The sequence below is a fragment of the Nicotiana attenuata genome, unplaced genomic scaffold (genome assembly GCF_001879085.1).
Source record: "Nicotiana attenuata strain UT unplaced genomic scaffold, NIATTr2, whole genome shotgun sequence".
NCBI lineage: Eukaryota > Viridiplantae > Streptophyta > Magnoliopsida > Solanales > Solanaceae > Nicotiana > Nicotiana attenuata.
Genome location: NW_017673028.1, coordinates 32,314 through 46,566, shown reverse-complemented (window position 1 = coordinate 46,566; position 14,253 = coordinate 32,314). Strand labels below are relative to the sequence as shown.

General features: G+C 37.4%; 1 protein-coding gene across 1 annotated transcript; it reads right to left on the bottom strand.

Annotated features, from left to right (window-relative positions):
- Positions 1-3,719: 3,719 nt before the first annotated feature.
- On the bottom strand, positions 3,720-5,080 carry LOC109215237. The gene is made up of 4 exons (XM_019379265.1): positions 4,763-5,080; positions 4,442-4,585; positions 4,005-4,354; positions 3,720-3,930 (listed from the first exon to the last, which is right to left on the bottom strand). The coding sequence occupies exons 1-4, from the start codon at positions 5,078-5,080 to the stop codon at positions 3,720-3,722; spliced, it is 1,023 nt and encodes a 340-aa protein (XP_019234810.1).
- Between the last annotated feature and the right edge of the window lie 9,173 nt (positions 5,081-14,253).

The following is a 14,253-nucleotide window of genomic DNA, read 5'->3' as shown; positions in this document are numbered from 1 at the left end:
TATATATATATTGCCTTATATAATTTCTTGTAATTATATTGTAGAATTGTAAGTTAAATCTTCTAAAGAGTCAAATTTAAACACACAAAAAATTGTAAAAAGATATTCAAGGGAATGTCTTATAACTTTTATTATTACGACATTAACAAAAATGACAATATCTTTCTTAGTCTTCCTCCCCCCAATGGAATGAGCACAACAAGGTGCTAATACCACCATTAAAAGGAGAAAAAACTAAAGAAGATGTGCCAAAGTACAAGTTACATATTAGTCTACATTGTATCTCTAACAAATTTCATAAAACCTTCAAGGTTCTGAGGAATTTCCGTTGGTGGTGGCGGAAAAGAAGCTGGTTCATCATTGCTCCCGGGCGAAACAGCATCCTCCGCAAGTTCCGCTATCATTTCTTCACAAGCTTCGTCTATCTCCGGTTGTGATTCAGCAAGTCCAAAATTTCTTCTTTCCGAACGGATCCAATCTCTGAAGAGTACTGATTTTTCCAAGCTCTCCCTCATAGACGCTCTATGATCACCTATTTGAAGTCTCGCTTGACTGAAAGCGCTCTCTGATGCCACTATTGAAGCTTGAATACATAAAATATCTCGAGCCATCCTTGCAAGAACCGAAAAGTGTTTTTCTCTGGCCTTCCACCATTCTAAAAGATCAAAGGTGCCGTCTGGATTCTCCTTTTCAAGGCCCTGCGACAAATAAACTTGAAGCTCATTTAGATGTGAAGTATCATCAATATTATCACCTTGAGAACCCCTAAAATCCGTCCAAGAACTAAGTGTTTTTAGGCCCGCATTTCTTTTAGATGATTGCGAACTAGACGAAGTAGGAATTGGAACATGTGGTCTAGCATGATCTAAGGCTTGTTGATAAGCATTATAAATTGTTTGAGCATTTATTTTAATTGAGGCTTTTGCATCTGCAAGTGTAGCTAATTCCTCATCTGAAAGATCTAAAGCCCTATAAATATTTGAATACCAAAAATGAGGGCGTCCTAATTTCATGGTAGGATTTAACATGGCAGCAACACCATAAATAAGGGGGATAGGGAAAAAATATTTTTTAAACTTTTCTTTCATTGCAGTTATAGCAACTTGATAAATTACCCCACCCCCTAAAAATTGAACAAATCACATAGTGCTGCAATATAAACTAAACAGTTTGAAATAGTAGGATAATATTGCCCAGAAAATGCATTTGTAGCAATATGAAATTGTTCTAAAAAATCTATAAGAATTTTAACATTCGTCCAATCTTGACTTGTAAGGAGTTCATCATCATCCTCACCACCAACACGAACATTAAACGTTGCATTTATTGGGTTTCTATATTCATATGCAACAACTAAACTTTCGTACATATAATTCCATCTAGTTGGATAAGCTTTAGGAACCTTTCTTTCATTAAGGCCAAATTCATCACATTTTTTAAAATATTCTCTAAGTCTACTTCTACGGTTTGAATAAAAAAGCCAATTAAGAGCCATTTTAACCTTTTCCATTTCCAAATTTAAAATTTTCATACCATCACCGACGATTCAATGGCAAATATGACAAACACATCTAACATGGAAACAATTACTAAATGCAATATTTAGTGTAGTTGTAAGTAAGCCTATAGCATTAGTGTTACTAGAAGCATTATCCATAGAAATTGAAATTATTTTATCTCTAATGCAAAAATATCTACAAATATCTGCAACTGTATTAGCAATAAACTTAACTGTGTGGCGTGAATTAATTATTCTATAAACAATAATGCGCTTTTGCATTATCCACTCCTCATCTATCCAATGACTTGTAATAGTTAGATAATCACAATCATTACAACTTCTACCAATATCAGTAGTAATAGCAATCCAACAATTTATATGAGTAAATAAATACCGCAAATATTGTTCATATCATGTTTATATTTATAAATATCGCTCTTTATGGTTGCGCGAGGCCAACCTTTATAAGTAGGATTAAAAACTCTTCTAATATGCACAAAGTGAGGGTTAGAAGGAAAACTATAGGGTAAGCACATAATAGTAACCACTTTTGCTAATTCTTCACGATCTTTATTTGGATCGTAATATAAAATATCACTGGTGACAGTATTAATTCCTGGTTGAACTAGATTTGAACCTGTACTAAGGTTAACCGTAGTATCTACACTTCTCCCCTCTAGTTGTGCTTTCATTTGAAAATATCTAGCTTTATCTCTAGGGTGTGTCTTTATGTGTCTAGTCAAACTACCCGTACCGCTACGGTCTCCAGTAAATTTATGCGCCATCAAACCCTCACAAGTTTTACACTTAGCCTTATTTTGTTCTCTTAGTTGAGTAAAAAAGTACCAAACAAGTGATGTTTCGGGGCGTTTAGTAGGCTGTCTATTAAAAGTAGGGGTTACTACAGGTGGGTCAGGCGGGGCATAAGTTGGGTTACTAACAGGACTAGTAGGTGTATCATCTAAATCTGTTGTGTTTCATCTACATCATCATTTTCAAAGATTGTTTGATTAGGATAAAGAGCATTCATAACTTCTTCATCTAATTGTTGACCTGGTGCAACATCATGGCAAAATTAACTATCAGAAAATTGAAAACAAGGGTTATCACTATCAATAATAACAGGTGGAGGAGGACAGGTAATAGGTCTGGGTCGGGGAGCCGGGGGAAGAGTAGTAGCTTGGCGACTAGATTCACCAATTTTAGATTTTCCCTTACCACCAAATATTTTTTTCAAAGAAAAGGCCATATTAATTATAATTATACAAACTAAAACAAACAAAACTATATTATTAAAAATTAAGAGTTGGAACGAGTTTACCGAATTGACGAACAACTTCTTGAAAATTGAATATCGTTGAAGACTTGAATACTTCAATTCACTAACTTCACAATTTTTCACGAAATTGCAATAATAAAGTAAGCAATTATAGAAGAAAATTAGATAGAGATTGATGAATTTCTGAATAAAAATAAAAGAATGAGGGGGTATTTATAGTTGAGAATTGGGAAAAATTATAATTATATAAAATTTGGGTTAAAACAAAGTTTGGGGGCCAAATGGCTATTTTTTAAAGTCCCAAACGGTTGGAAATTGAAGGCCAACGTCTAGATTTTAAAAATCTAACTGTTGGTCATTTTCAAAAAAAATCTTTTTTTTTCAAAAATAGTCGTGGGACCCGTTTGGCCCGTTGGGCCCAGTTAAACCGGCCCAGACCCGACTGCCGGTCCCGGGCTCACGGGCTATTTGGGTTGGACCGGCCTGCTACGGGCTTATGCACCATTAGAGACCGGCCCATTTGGCCCGCGGTCTCGGGCCGATTCCGGGCTGGGCCCGGCCCACAATACACCCTTACTCTATAGGTTTTAGGAAAACCAATTGTCCTAATAGATTTGGGAAAGGAAAACCTATAGTCCTTGTCAAATTGGAAAATCTTTCTCTTATAGGTTTGAGACTATTTGCAAAGGGATTGTAGTTGGTTTTTTTTTTTTCTTTCAATTACCCAGTTGCAATGCTAGGTGGAGTTGTATTCACCAAAAAGTACAATGAGGAGGGCTAGACCTTACCCTCAGAAAATAGAACTTGGTGATTCCATCACCCAAGAAACGGAAGGAGATAAGTATAGAGGGTTCTCCTTCTGGGCATCAAAAAATACATCTTAACTAAAAAAAAAAAATTAGCTTTGTCATATTTGGTTCTGATGCTCGGCATTTGCCACTAATCTAAAAACAAGTAGCCTTTAGTGCTTCTAGGTAGCTGTTGATATGAGTTGATAGTCATACTATTGCCCAAGGTAGAAGGCAACTTCGCAAGGCAATCTGCAACTTGATTGTCTTCTCTGAAGCAATGGTTCACCCTCACATTAGCTTGTTGTATGATGCTCAGCATTCTGTCAATCACTTGCTTGATTTTCAAATTGTTGGTGTCCCTATTTATCAGCATATTTATAATCACCACAGAGTCGGTTTGAGAACAAAACTAGTGTAACCTTGTTGTTTGCACCTTTTTATTTCAAACTCTGCAGCAAGTGTTTCCGCGATATTGTTATTACCATAATGAACTGTCATCGAGAATGCCATGATCAGATCACCATGGCTATCTCTTACGATACCTCCCGTTCCAGCTTTATTTCTTTCTCTGATGTAGCTGCCATTGGTAATAACTTTGATACCTCCATGATTTGGTGTCGACCATAGAACTTGTTTCCAACTTTGAATTGGTTTCAATCTTTCAATTCTCTGACAGAGTGCTGGCCAAAGGTACTGGTTGTCCCAAGTTGGTATAAGTTTCAAGATGGCAACTTTGATATTCCAGATTGCTTGATGTACTATTATGTTGAGTTGGAGCTTCTTCTGGTTATCATATTTACACAATGTCCACTGTTTTCATATCTCCCAACATATTATTACTGGAGCTATTTGTAAAATCAAGTTGTGCACCTTGTTCTTGGAGCTTGTTTCCCACCACCTTTTGAAGGTGGCCAACACATGTTCCGTTTGATGCTTTATCCCCAGTAGATGCCAACTGTATTCCATGTGAATTTTGCTGCACACTTCCAATGAAAACATGTTCATTGTTTCAACCTATGGCAAAGTACAACAAGAACATCTAGAAACAATGTTAGTGCCAAATTTTTTAATAATATCATCAAAAGGTAATCTCCTTTTAATTAACCTCCAGGATAGAAATGATATTTTAAAAGGTTTAGAATTATGCCAAACCTTACTAATGAAATTATTTTTCTACTTTTTCATTATCACTGAAATCCAAGCCGAGTTATTATTGAAATGGCCATCCTCGACTATATTCCAAATTGGGAAGTCGCTAAGATTTTGATTGCCAATACCAACATGGGTAACAGTTTCCAAAAGGTGAATATGAATTATGTCTGCTAATTTGTTAGTGTCCCAGGCTCCATCATGAATAAAGTTGTTAACAAGAAGCTTGGGAGATTTGCCAAGTACTTGAATGACCGTGGACAATGCACCTTTACCAGTCCAGTTATCCCACCAAAAACTAGAGTTGCCTGCTTGGATTTTCCAAATTATATTTGACTCAGCTTTGATCTTTGCTTTCATCAGATTTTTCCAAATATGAGAGTCAGAGGAAGTAGGGACTTCAGTAACTGAGTGTACTCTTTTGCAATATTTAGTTTTAAGAAAAGTGGCCCAAAGAGATGGTTGTGTCCTGAATCTCTACCATTTTTTCAGAGTGAGTGTCTCTATGATATCTTCCATTCTCCTTACCCCCACTCCAGCCTCATCCTTAGGTAGACAGAGTCTATTCCAGGCAGCCCAATGAAAGTTGTTCTTTCCTTCAGAGGACCCCCAGAAAAAATTGTTGAAATGATTTTCCATAAGCTTGATGATGCCTTTGGGTGAACTCATAGCAGATAGTTTATGAGTAGGGAGGTATTGAAGATCATATTTGATTAAGACCATCTCCCCCCATAGGATAATATCTTCCCCTGCCAACCATTAAGTCTTTTCACAATCTTGGTTAATATGCCATCAAATAGGCTTATTTTCTTCCTGCCATGATATATCGGACATTCGAGATAATTGAAAGGAAAGCACTTGTCCATAAATCCAGAAGCTCTTCTAATTCTGTTAATTCTACTAGCAGAGGTGTTTGGTGTAGTAACAAAGAATCTCTTGTCATTGTTCACTTTTTGGCCTGATGCTTTTTCATACCTTCTTATCTAACTCTTAATGAGTTTGATAGACTTCTTATCTCCTCTAGTGAATATCATTATGTCGTCAGCATGAGCAAGGTGCGTGATGATAGGACCTCTTTGATCAATGGTAAATGGCGTGAAATTGTCATGTGTAGCAAGTTTGTTTAAGGATCTGGAAAGTACCTCAAGGCCAATAATAAACAAGGAAGGAGATAGTGCGTCACCTTTTTTGAGACCTTGCGATGATGTAAAAAAGCCTTTTCTAGTACCATTAATCATGATAGAATACCACACTTCATTTACCAATCTCCACAGTATATCAATCCAAGCTTCTGAAAAACCAAATTTCCTCATGACGGACATTAAAAAATTCCAAGACATTTTGTCATAGGCTTTAGTCATATCCAGCTTGATAACCACATTACCTCCGTTGTTGTTCTGCTTTATATTATTAACAATTTCTTGTGCTAATTGCACATTCTCTGTAATTATCCTGCCTTTGACAAAACCACTCTGATTATTGGAGATTTGTTTCTCTAGCATAGGATTCAGCCTTCTAGATAGGATCATAGCAATAATTTTGCTGGAGAAGTTGCTCAAACTAATGGGCCTGAACTCTGAGAAGCTTGTTGGGGAATCAACTTTGGGAATGAGAATCAGGCATGTGTAAGTATAGAATTTGGTCATGCCTTTGCCATTGAATAAGTCTTGCACAAAGTCTATTATGTCATACTTGAAAATATTCCAGCACTTTTGATAAAAAGTACCGTTAGATCCATTCGAGCCAGCTGCACTTGAAGCATTCATACTAAAGATGGAGTTTCTAATTTCCCCATCATCTGAAATAGCATTGAGAAGACCATTATCTTCCTCATCGATACAACTTGGGATATAGTTAAGAATATCGTGATCCCTGAATTGGTGCTGGAGATAAAAAAAGTGTTGGAAGTGATTAACAGCCACCTTAGTTATGTTATGGTGTCCTTGGACCCATGTGCCTCTGTGATCCTTGATTTTGTGAATTTGAAGTCTTCTTCTTCTGTTTCTAATTAAGCTATGGATGTATTTGGTGTTATTCTCCCCTTCGTCAAACCATTTTTCTTGAGCTTTCTGTCTTAGAAGAGCATCTTGCATACCCAACCACTTGATATATTCAGCTTACCCCTTATTGAGCTCTTCTCTGGATTAATAATTATTATTAAGAGTGTCTAGCTCTTCTATATTTAGCATTTTAGCTTCCAGGTGTTGACTTGATAAAAAAAATTCCCAACAACTTCTTTCGACCATTGAGTGAGCTCCTTACCAATGAGCTTCAATTTCTGTTGTAGCCTCCACATGGAATTTCAAGGAATGTGTATGCTGCAAACCTCTTCCACCAGTTTCATTGATGATGGTTACCTGCCAGAAGTCAAGAAATTTAAAATACTTGATATCAATTGAAGGTCCTTCCGACACTAAATGAGAAGTGGCCTATGGTCTGAGCCAGTCCTAGCAAGGTGTTTGACCATGTTACTCTAGAATAGTTGGGACCATAGATTATTTACAAAAACTCTGCCGACTCTCTTCCAAATCCTTTTCCTAGCTTTCTAGTTGTTGCACCAAGTGAATTTAGGGCCAACAAACCTCAAATCCGCAACCTCACAATTATCCATATAACTACTAAACTCAAAACTTTTGTGCATTCTGTGAGGATTTCCCCCTTTCTTCTCATCTGGATCCAATATGACATTGAAGTCACCCCCAATGCACCAAGCACCTTTGATTTGCATGTAAGTATTTTCCAAAATGCTCCAAAGATCTCTCCTTTCAGTAGCAGTGCATTTTGCATATACTGTTGTGAGGTATATATCACAATTTGCAGGGTTGTAATGCATCTTGATTGTAAGTTGTTGGTCATTATTGTCAATCACTCTGGTTTGGTAGTTGCTAGACCAAAGAAACCAAATTTGACCATTCGTGTTGGGCACACAGTGTTGAAAACCTAAGAATCTCATGTATCTGTCAATCTTGTTCATGCTAACAAAAGGTTCAAAAATAGCAACAAGTTCCATCTTATACAAGGTGATGAGTTTTTAGCCTAAGAATGGCTATATCTGATTTCACACCTCTAATATTCCAAAAGATGGAATTAATCATGTAAACAAGAATATTAGTTTGTACTCCTTTCCACAATTGAAGAGTTCAGTTTGTCTTTTGTCTTCCTTCCGATCTTTTTGTTTTTGTTCCTACCCTTTTGACCAGGGAGAAACCATCATTGTCTTCATGGTTTCTTTGAGCACTTTGTATCTGATCCTCGGAAATCCTCACTATGACTTTATTTGGAGAATTAACCTCTATATGTTGATCTGTTTCCTTCCTGGGTTGTTCTTTATTTGTCGATGATTGTGAAGATTCTAGCTCAAGTTGAACCACCATATTAATTCCTGGCATTGCATTGATCTCTGAAGGTATGCTAACTGATCCCTCATTTGTTGTGAGGTCTTTAGTTAGATCGTTATGAGCTTGTCCCTTTTCATGAGCCATGTTCCCCTGAATGTTGGTAGATTCTTGCACTATATCCTCTAACACATCAGAAGCATTGTTTGCTTGATTTAAGTTGTAGCAATCCTTGGAATCATTGTTAGTATTGTTTTCACAAGTTTCCTCTTTGTTTCCTGTCTCTTGGTTCACATAAATATTAGTATCTCCTTCCTTACTTGCTCTTGTTGTTATAGTCGGATGGCATGTTCAACCTTGTTTTTCTTTATTTTTTCTCAGCCACTAGCTTAACACGACATAGGTTTGAAGATCACATTGGATTTCTTTTTGGGAAGCTTCTTTTATTTGCTAGTTTTCTTCTTTTTCTTGGAGGTTCTAACTTCAATGTCTTGGACTTCTTCCATCTTCTATTTGTGTTGGATGACCACATCTCTCTGAATAGCTTCTTAATTTTGAATTTTCCCATTCGCTTCAGTTTGTTTGACATCTTTGTAGCTATGAAGCATGTTCGACTTTTGCTATGTCCCCTTGATGTTACTGTCATCCATAGTTCCCTGGACATTTCCTTCATCTTTGGATGAGGTAAGTTCAGCTTCAACAGTTTCTTTACTTCTCTTGATCTCAGGTTCCCTTTCCTCAGCAACTTTCATTCTTTCAATGGCCCGACAATTTAACAGGTTGTGCCCCAATTTCTTGTAGTATTTACAATACTTTGGTATTCCTTCATATTCGAGTTTTTTACAAATCCTTTTTGAGGTGTATTGTCATATATTTGTCCCACATACACAGATTCTGGTTTTGGTTTTAGCAAGTCTATTTCAATTTTTACTTTAGCCACACTTGGCCTAGTTCTGCCCCTAGTTGCCAAATCCATTTCGAGAGGAGTACCAATTGAACTGAACACTTGTTTTACATACTGCCATATATGCATATGAATAGGGAGGCCAGGAAGAAGTACCCATACCGGAGCAATTGGGAGATCTTCCTCCTGTTTAAAGTCTGGTGACCACTTTTGAAGCCACATCTGCTGGCCCTCAATCTCGATGACTCGTCTGAACCAAACCATGGAGAAATCTTCATCATTAGTGAAGTCAAGAAAGACATTTTAGTTATCATACACCCCAATTTTGGTCGATCCTTTTAATGAGATCAATTCCTTAAATTTAGACATAATACGGTCTATTTGGGGACGAGGTTTGATAAAACTGCCAACAAATGTGAATTTGCATTCGGTTGCCATGATGCCATAATAGTCCGATGTTTTGAACATGACTATCAGCATACCATTGTGGGTGGTATTTGTTGCAATCGCTGATTCTCGCTCATGGCGGGTAGGACATACAGATGATCTTGGGGAAGTTGTGATTGTGGTTGCATAAGATATTTCTCCGTCGATTGCTTCAGTGGTTTGCTTCACATGTGTGGTAACAGTGTTTTGCCCACCCAGACGCACTGAAATGGTTCCATCCGTCGGGTCCATGAGGTGGAGCGTGTGGGTTACTCGTGAGAATTATATTACCGTTGGGGGTTTCACAAAAGAAAAGAAGCCCTGTAGTCAATTTTAGAGTTCAATAGACTCCCAATGACTAATAATCTGTAGTTAGGGGTTCTATAGATTACATTGTACTTTTCTTCTCATTCGTAGTGGAAAACCCTCTGCTTTTTGCCCCGAGGATTAGGCTTAGCCGAACATCGTTAAAACCTTGTGATGATTTTTCTTCTCTATTTGCTTTGTGTGTGATTGTGCGCTAGTTAATCAACGATCTTCTGCAGTAATTGGCATCAGAGCAAGGTTCGGATTTCTACATATAATCTAGGGTTAAGATATCTTCGTCATCTTTAACAAAGTGAGAAGTAGAGAAATTTGGCGGCGGTTCTAGTTTCAATCTATGGAAGATTAGGATGAAATCGTCCATTGTGTTACAAGAGTTATTGAAGGCAATTGATGAGGATTTTTTTGAAGAGATGAAAGAGACAGAGAAGGCAGACCTGAAGGAGGGGACTTTGAGTGCTACCTTCATGGGCGTTACAGATAGCGTAATTCGGGAAATTGCTAAAGAAACTTCTGCAGTAATGGCATGGAAGAAGCTGGAAGATCTGTATTCTAAGAAATCGCTGACAAACTGACTCTACTTGAAAAAAAGGTCATATAATCTCCGTATCAATGAAGGTACACCTGTTAAAACACACATTGATAAGTTTAATTCAATTATAATGGACCTGAAGAACGTGGATATCAAAATTGAGAGTGAGGATCATGCCTTGATTGTGTTATGTTCTTTACCACCATCTTATGGTACTTTTGTCGATACACTGCTCTATGGGAAAGACATTATTTCACTGTAAGATGTTAGTAATGCATTAAAATCTAAAGAGTTAAAAAAGAGCTTTTCGGACATCAGAACTGAGGGTGAGGGTCTTGTGAGTAGAGGAAGACATAACAAACGGACTTTAACAGGAAAAAGTCAACCGCCAGATCGAAATCTAGATAAAGGAAGCAGAACTGTTATGAGTGCGAGGAGCAAGGTCACTACAAGAGAGATTGTCCTAAGCTGAAGGAGAAATGAGGGAAGCAGAAAATAGATAATTTGGCAAATATTGTTGACACTGGAAATAATTTTGATGATTGTGATTATGTAAGGGAAGTCTGTGCCGTGAGTTCTAGTCATGGGCAGAATTCTTAGGTTCTTGATTCTGGTGCTACTTCTGTGTCCATACAAGAATTGGTTTGCAACTTACAAGCAAAAGAGTGGGACTGTCGACATGGGAGATGATAATCCATTACTAGTAGAGAGGATTGGTAACATCAAATTGAGAATGTTCGATGGAATTATCAGAAACATTGAGTGTTGGAATGATCCTCGGATAAAAAGAAATTTGATTTCTCTTTCAACTTTGGATGATCAAGGGTATAAATTTCACTCCGAGAATGGAATACTTAAAGTGTGTAATGGCTCCATGGTACTCATGAAGGATAAACTACATTCTAAATTGTATTATCTTCAGGCCAGTGTAGTTGAAGGGGAAGCTATTGTAGCTTCTGGGAAAAGTGATTTGAATCAATCTCAATTGTGGCACTTGCGACTTGGCCATATGAGTGATAATGGATTGTCTTTGTTGAGTAAGCAGAATTTGCTGAGTGGTAAAAAAATCAAGTTTTCAATTTTTGTGAGCATTGTGTGTTTGGTAAACAGACAAGGGTAAAGTTCAGCAAGAAGGTTGAGCACAAGACCGGGGACAAGTTAGATTATATACACTCAGACTTGTGGGGTCCAACCAGAATTCCCTCCAAGAGTGGTGCTAGGATTTCATGACTTTGGTTGACGATTACTCAAGGATGGTCTGGGTGTATTTTTCAAAAACAAAATATGAGGCATTTCCGATATTTGTTAAATGGAAGATAATGGTTAAGAGGCAGACGAAAAGAAAAGTTAAGCGTCTTTGAACTGACCATGGGTTAGAATTTTGCAATTTTGAGTTCGATAATTTCTGCAGCAGAGAGGGCATAGTGAGGGACCACACTTTTGTCGGAACACCAAAACAAAATGTTATTGTAGAACATATGAATAGAACGCTTTTTGATAGGGCACGAAGCATTCTTTCAAACTCATGTGTTAGCAAGGATTTTTGGGATGAAGCAATCAATACAGCTTGTTATTTGGTCAACAGATCTCCATCCACAACTATTGAGTTCAAAACTCCTTTTGAGGTATGGTCTGGTTCTCCTACTGGTTATTCAAATTTAAGGATATTTGGTTGTCCTGCTTATGCTCATGTGAGGGATGGAAAACTTGAGCCGAGGGCAAAGAAGTGCATATATCTAGGGTATGCAACTGGAGTGAAAGGTTATAGGTTGTGGTGCACATATCAAAAGACTCTCGAGCTAATTATTAGTAGGGATGTAAGATTCAATGAATTTGCCTCACTGGACAGTTAGAGGGAGAAGGCAATAGCAGAAACAAATCTTGGTGCCAGTAATCACAAAGAGCTAGAAATTGAATCTCTAGAGCTCAGCCTAGTAGTTCTAAAGTAGAGGAAGTGGAGGAGGTTGTAAATATTGATCAAGATGCTAATGTTGATGCACCTGCACAACAACAACCATATAGCTTTGCAACAGACAGAGAGAAAAGAGTGATCAACCAACCACAAAGGTTTCCAAACGTAGTTGATGAGAATCTTCTTGGATATACGTATCCTGCGGGATTCGCTTTGGAAGCTGCAAATACCGTTGATGTGTTTGAGTGTTATAGCTATTCAGAAGCTATTCCGGGTATAGAAGCAAATCGACAGATTAGTGCTATGGCTGAAGAGATTGGGTCTCTTAACAAGTTTAGATGTTGTCTAGACTTGGTTGATGTATGCGACAATGGGTAGAGCCCTTGCGAGGGTTGAGGGCAAGGTAGAGAGACGTTCCTGTTGATGAAGAGAATTCAAGCCAAGAGGAAGATTTGTTATTTTGTGGCTTGAATTATTTCCTTGTATTTTTAGGAAACCCATAATCCCTATAGGTTTAGGAAAACCCATTGTCCTAATAGATTTGGGAAAGGAAAACATATAGTCCTTGTAAAATTGGAAAACCTTTCTCTTATAGGTTTGAGACTATTTGGGATAGATAGATATATATATATATATATATATATATATAGGGGTTGTAGTTGGAGATTCTATAGATTGTATTGTGATTTTCTTCTCATTCATAGTGAAAACCCCTCTCTGCTTCTGCCCCGATCCTTGTGTTAATTTTTCTTCTCTATTTACTTTGTATGTGATTATGTGCTAGTTAACCCACGATCTTCCGCAATAAGAATGAACACCATGGGCTGCTTGATTATATTAAACCTACAAGTAAAGTGAACAATTGATGAACTTCACAGATGGATTTTACATGGAAGAATTTTCGACATAAGTGACCTTAAACTCTTTTTCAGACCGTTTACATGTTTACTTCTGATGGAGAAATTACTAATTCTTTTCTTCATCATTGAGAGCGTTCAGATATTGAAGGAATCACGGGGTATATGCAGTCTATGTTCCCTATTATTTATTTGGGTTCCCTCTCTATATTGGAAGACAAAAGATTTCTATTTACAGTGACATGATGAACAAAATAGTGAAAAGGATTACTGGCTGGCATGGGAAATCTCCGTTGGAGGTAGGAATATTTTGATTAGACATGTTCTTCAATCCCTACATATTCATCTGTTAGCTGCGGTTGAACCTCCAATAACAATTTTTAAGGAGATTGAAAAACACCTAGCTAGGTTCTTTTGGGGTTCTAATGGGGATAAGGCCAAATACAACTGGAGTTCTTGCTACAACATGTGCTATCCCACTCATGAAGGTGGACTGGGATGTAGAAGTCTGCAAGATATTAGTGAGAGTCTCAACATGAAAAGATGGTGGAGATTCCGGACCTTTGATTCATTATGGTTTCAATTCCTTAAGGCAAAATACTGCAGAATTACGTTTCATGTGGCCAAACCAGCCTTGTCTACTCAGTCTTTAGCTTGGAGAAAGATGTTAAACACTAGGGATATAATGGAGGAGAGAAGAATTATCTAGAAGATCAATGATGGTATTTGTAATCTATGGTGGGATAACTGGACGGATATGGGGGCCTTGGCCCATATTATTCATGTTGTAAACCTCCTGGGGACCACAGTGTCAATAATTTATTTAGGAATGAGATTTGGTATGTTGAGCATATGTAATTCCCAAAACACATTCTATCTATTACTATTGGGGCTCATAATTGTTCTGATTTGCCAATTTGGACTCCTAATGCTAGTGGATGTTTCTCTACATTTTCAGCATGTGACATTATCAGACAAAGGAAGGAAAAAATTCACCATCATGATAGATATCTGGCATAAACTCCTCCCATTCAATATGTCCTTTCTTATATGGAAATTATTGAAGAACAAATTGCCTTTTGATGATATTTTGCTTTATTTTTGGACGAATATTGTGTCCAATTATTTTTGCTGCAGGACCCCACAGGTTGTGTCTATTCATCACACGTTCATGAATGGAGATATTGTTGTTATATTATGGAAGATGTTTGATAGCCCTCTGGGTGTTTAGATGGGATAATAT

Bases quoted from the DNA above. Each gene is read 5' to 3' on its own strand.
- LOC109215237 (XM_019379265.1), bottom strand. From the start codon at position 5,080: ATGAAAGCAAAGATCAAAGCTGAGTCAAATATAATTTGGAAAATCCAA. The intron at 4,586-4,762 runs GTGATAATGAAA...ACTTTGCCATAG, and splicing joins ATAACTCGGCTTGGATTTCA to GTTGAAACAATGAACATGTT. The intron at 4,355-4,441 runs GTGCACAACTTG...TATGATAACCAG, and splicing joins AAACAAGCTCCAAGAACAAG to AAGAAGCTCCAACTCAACAT.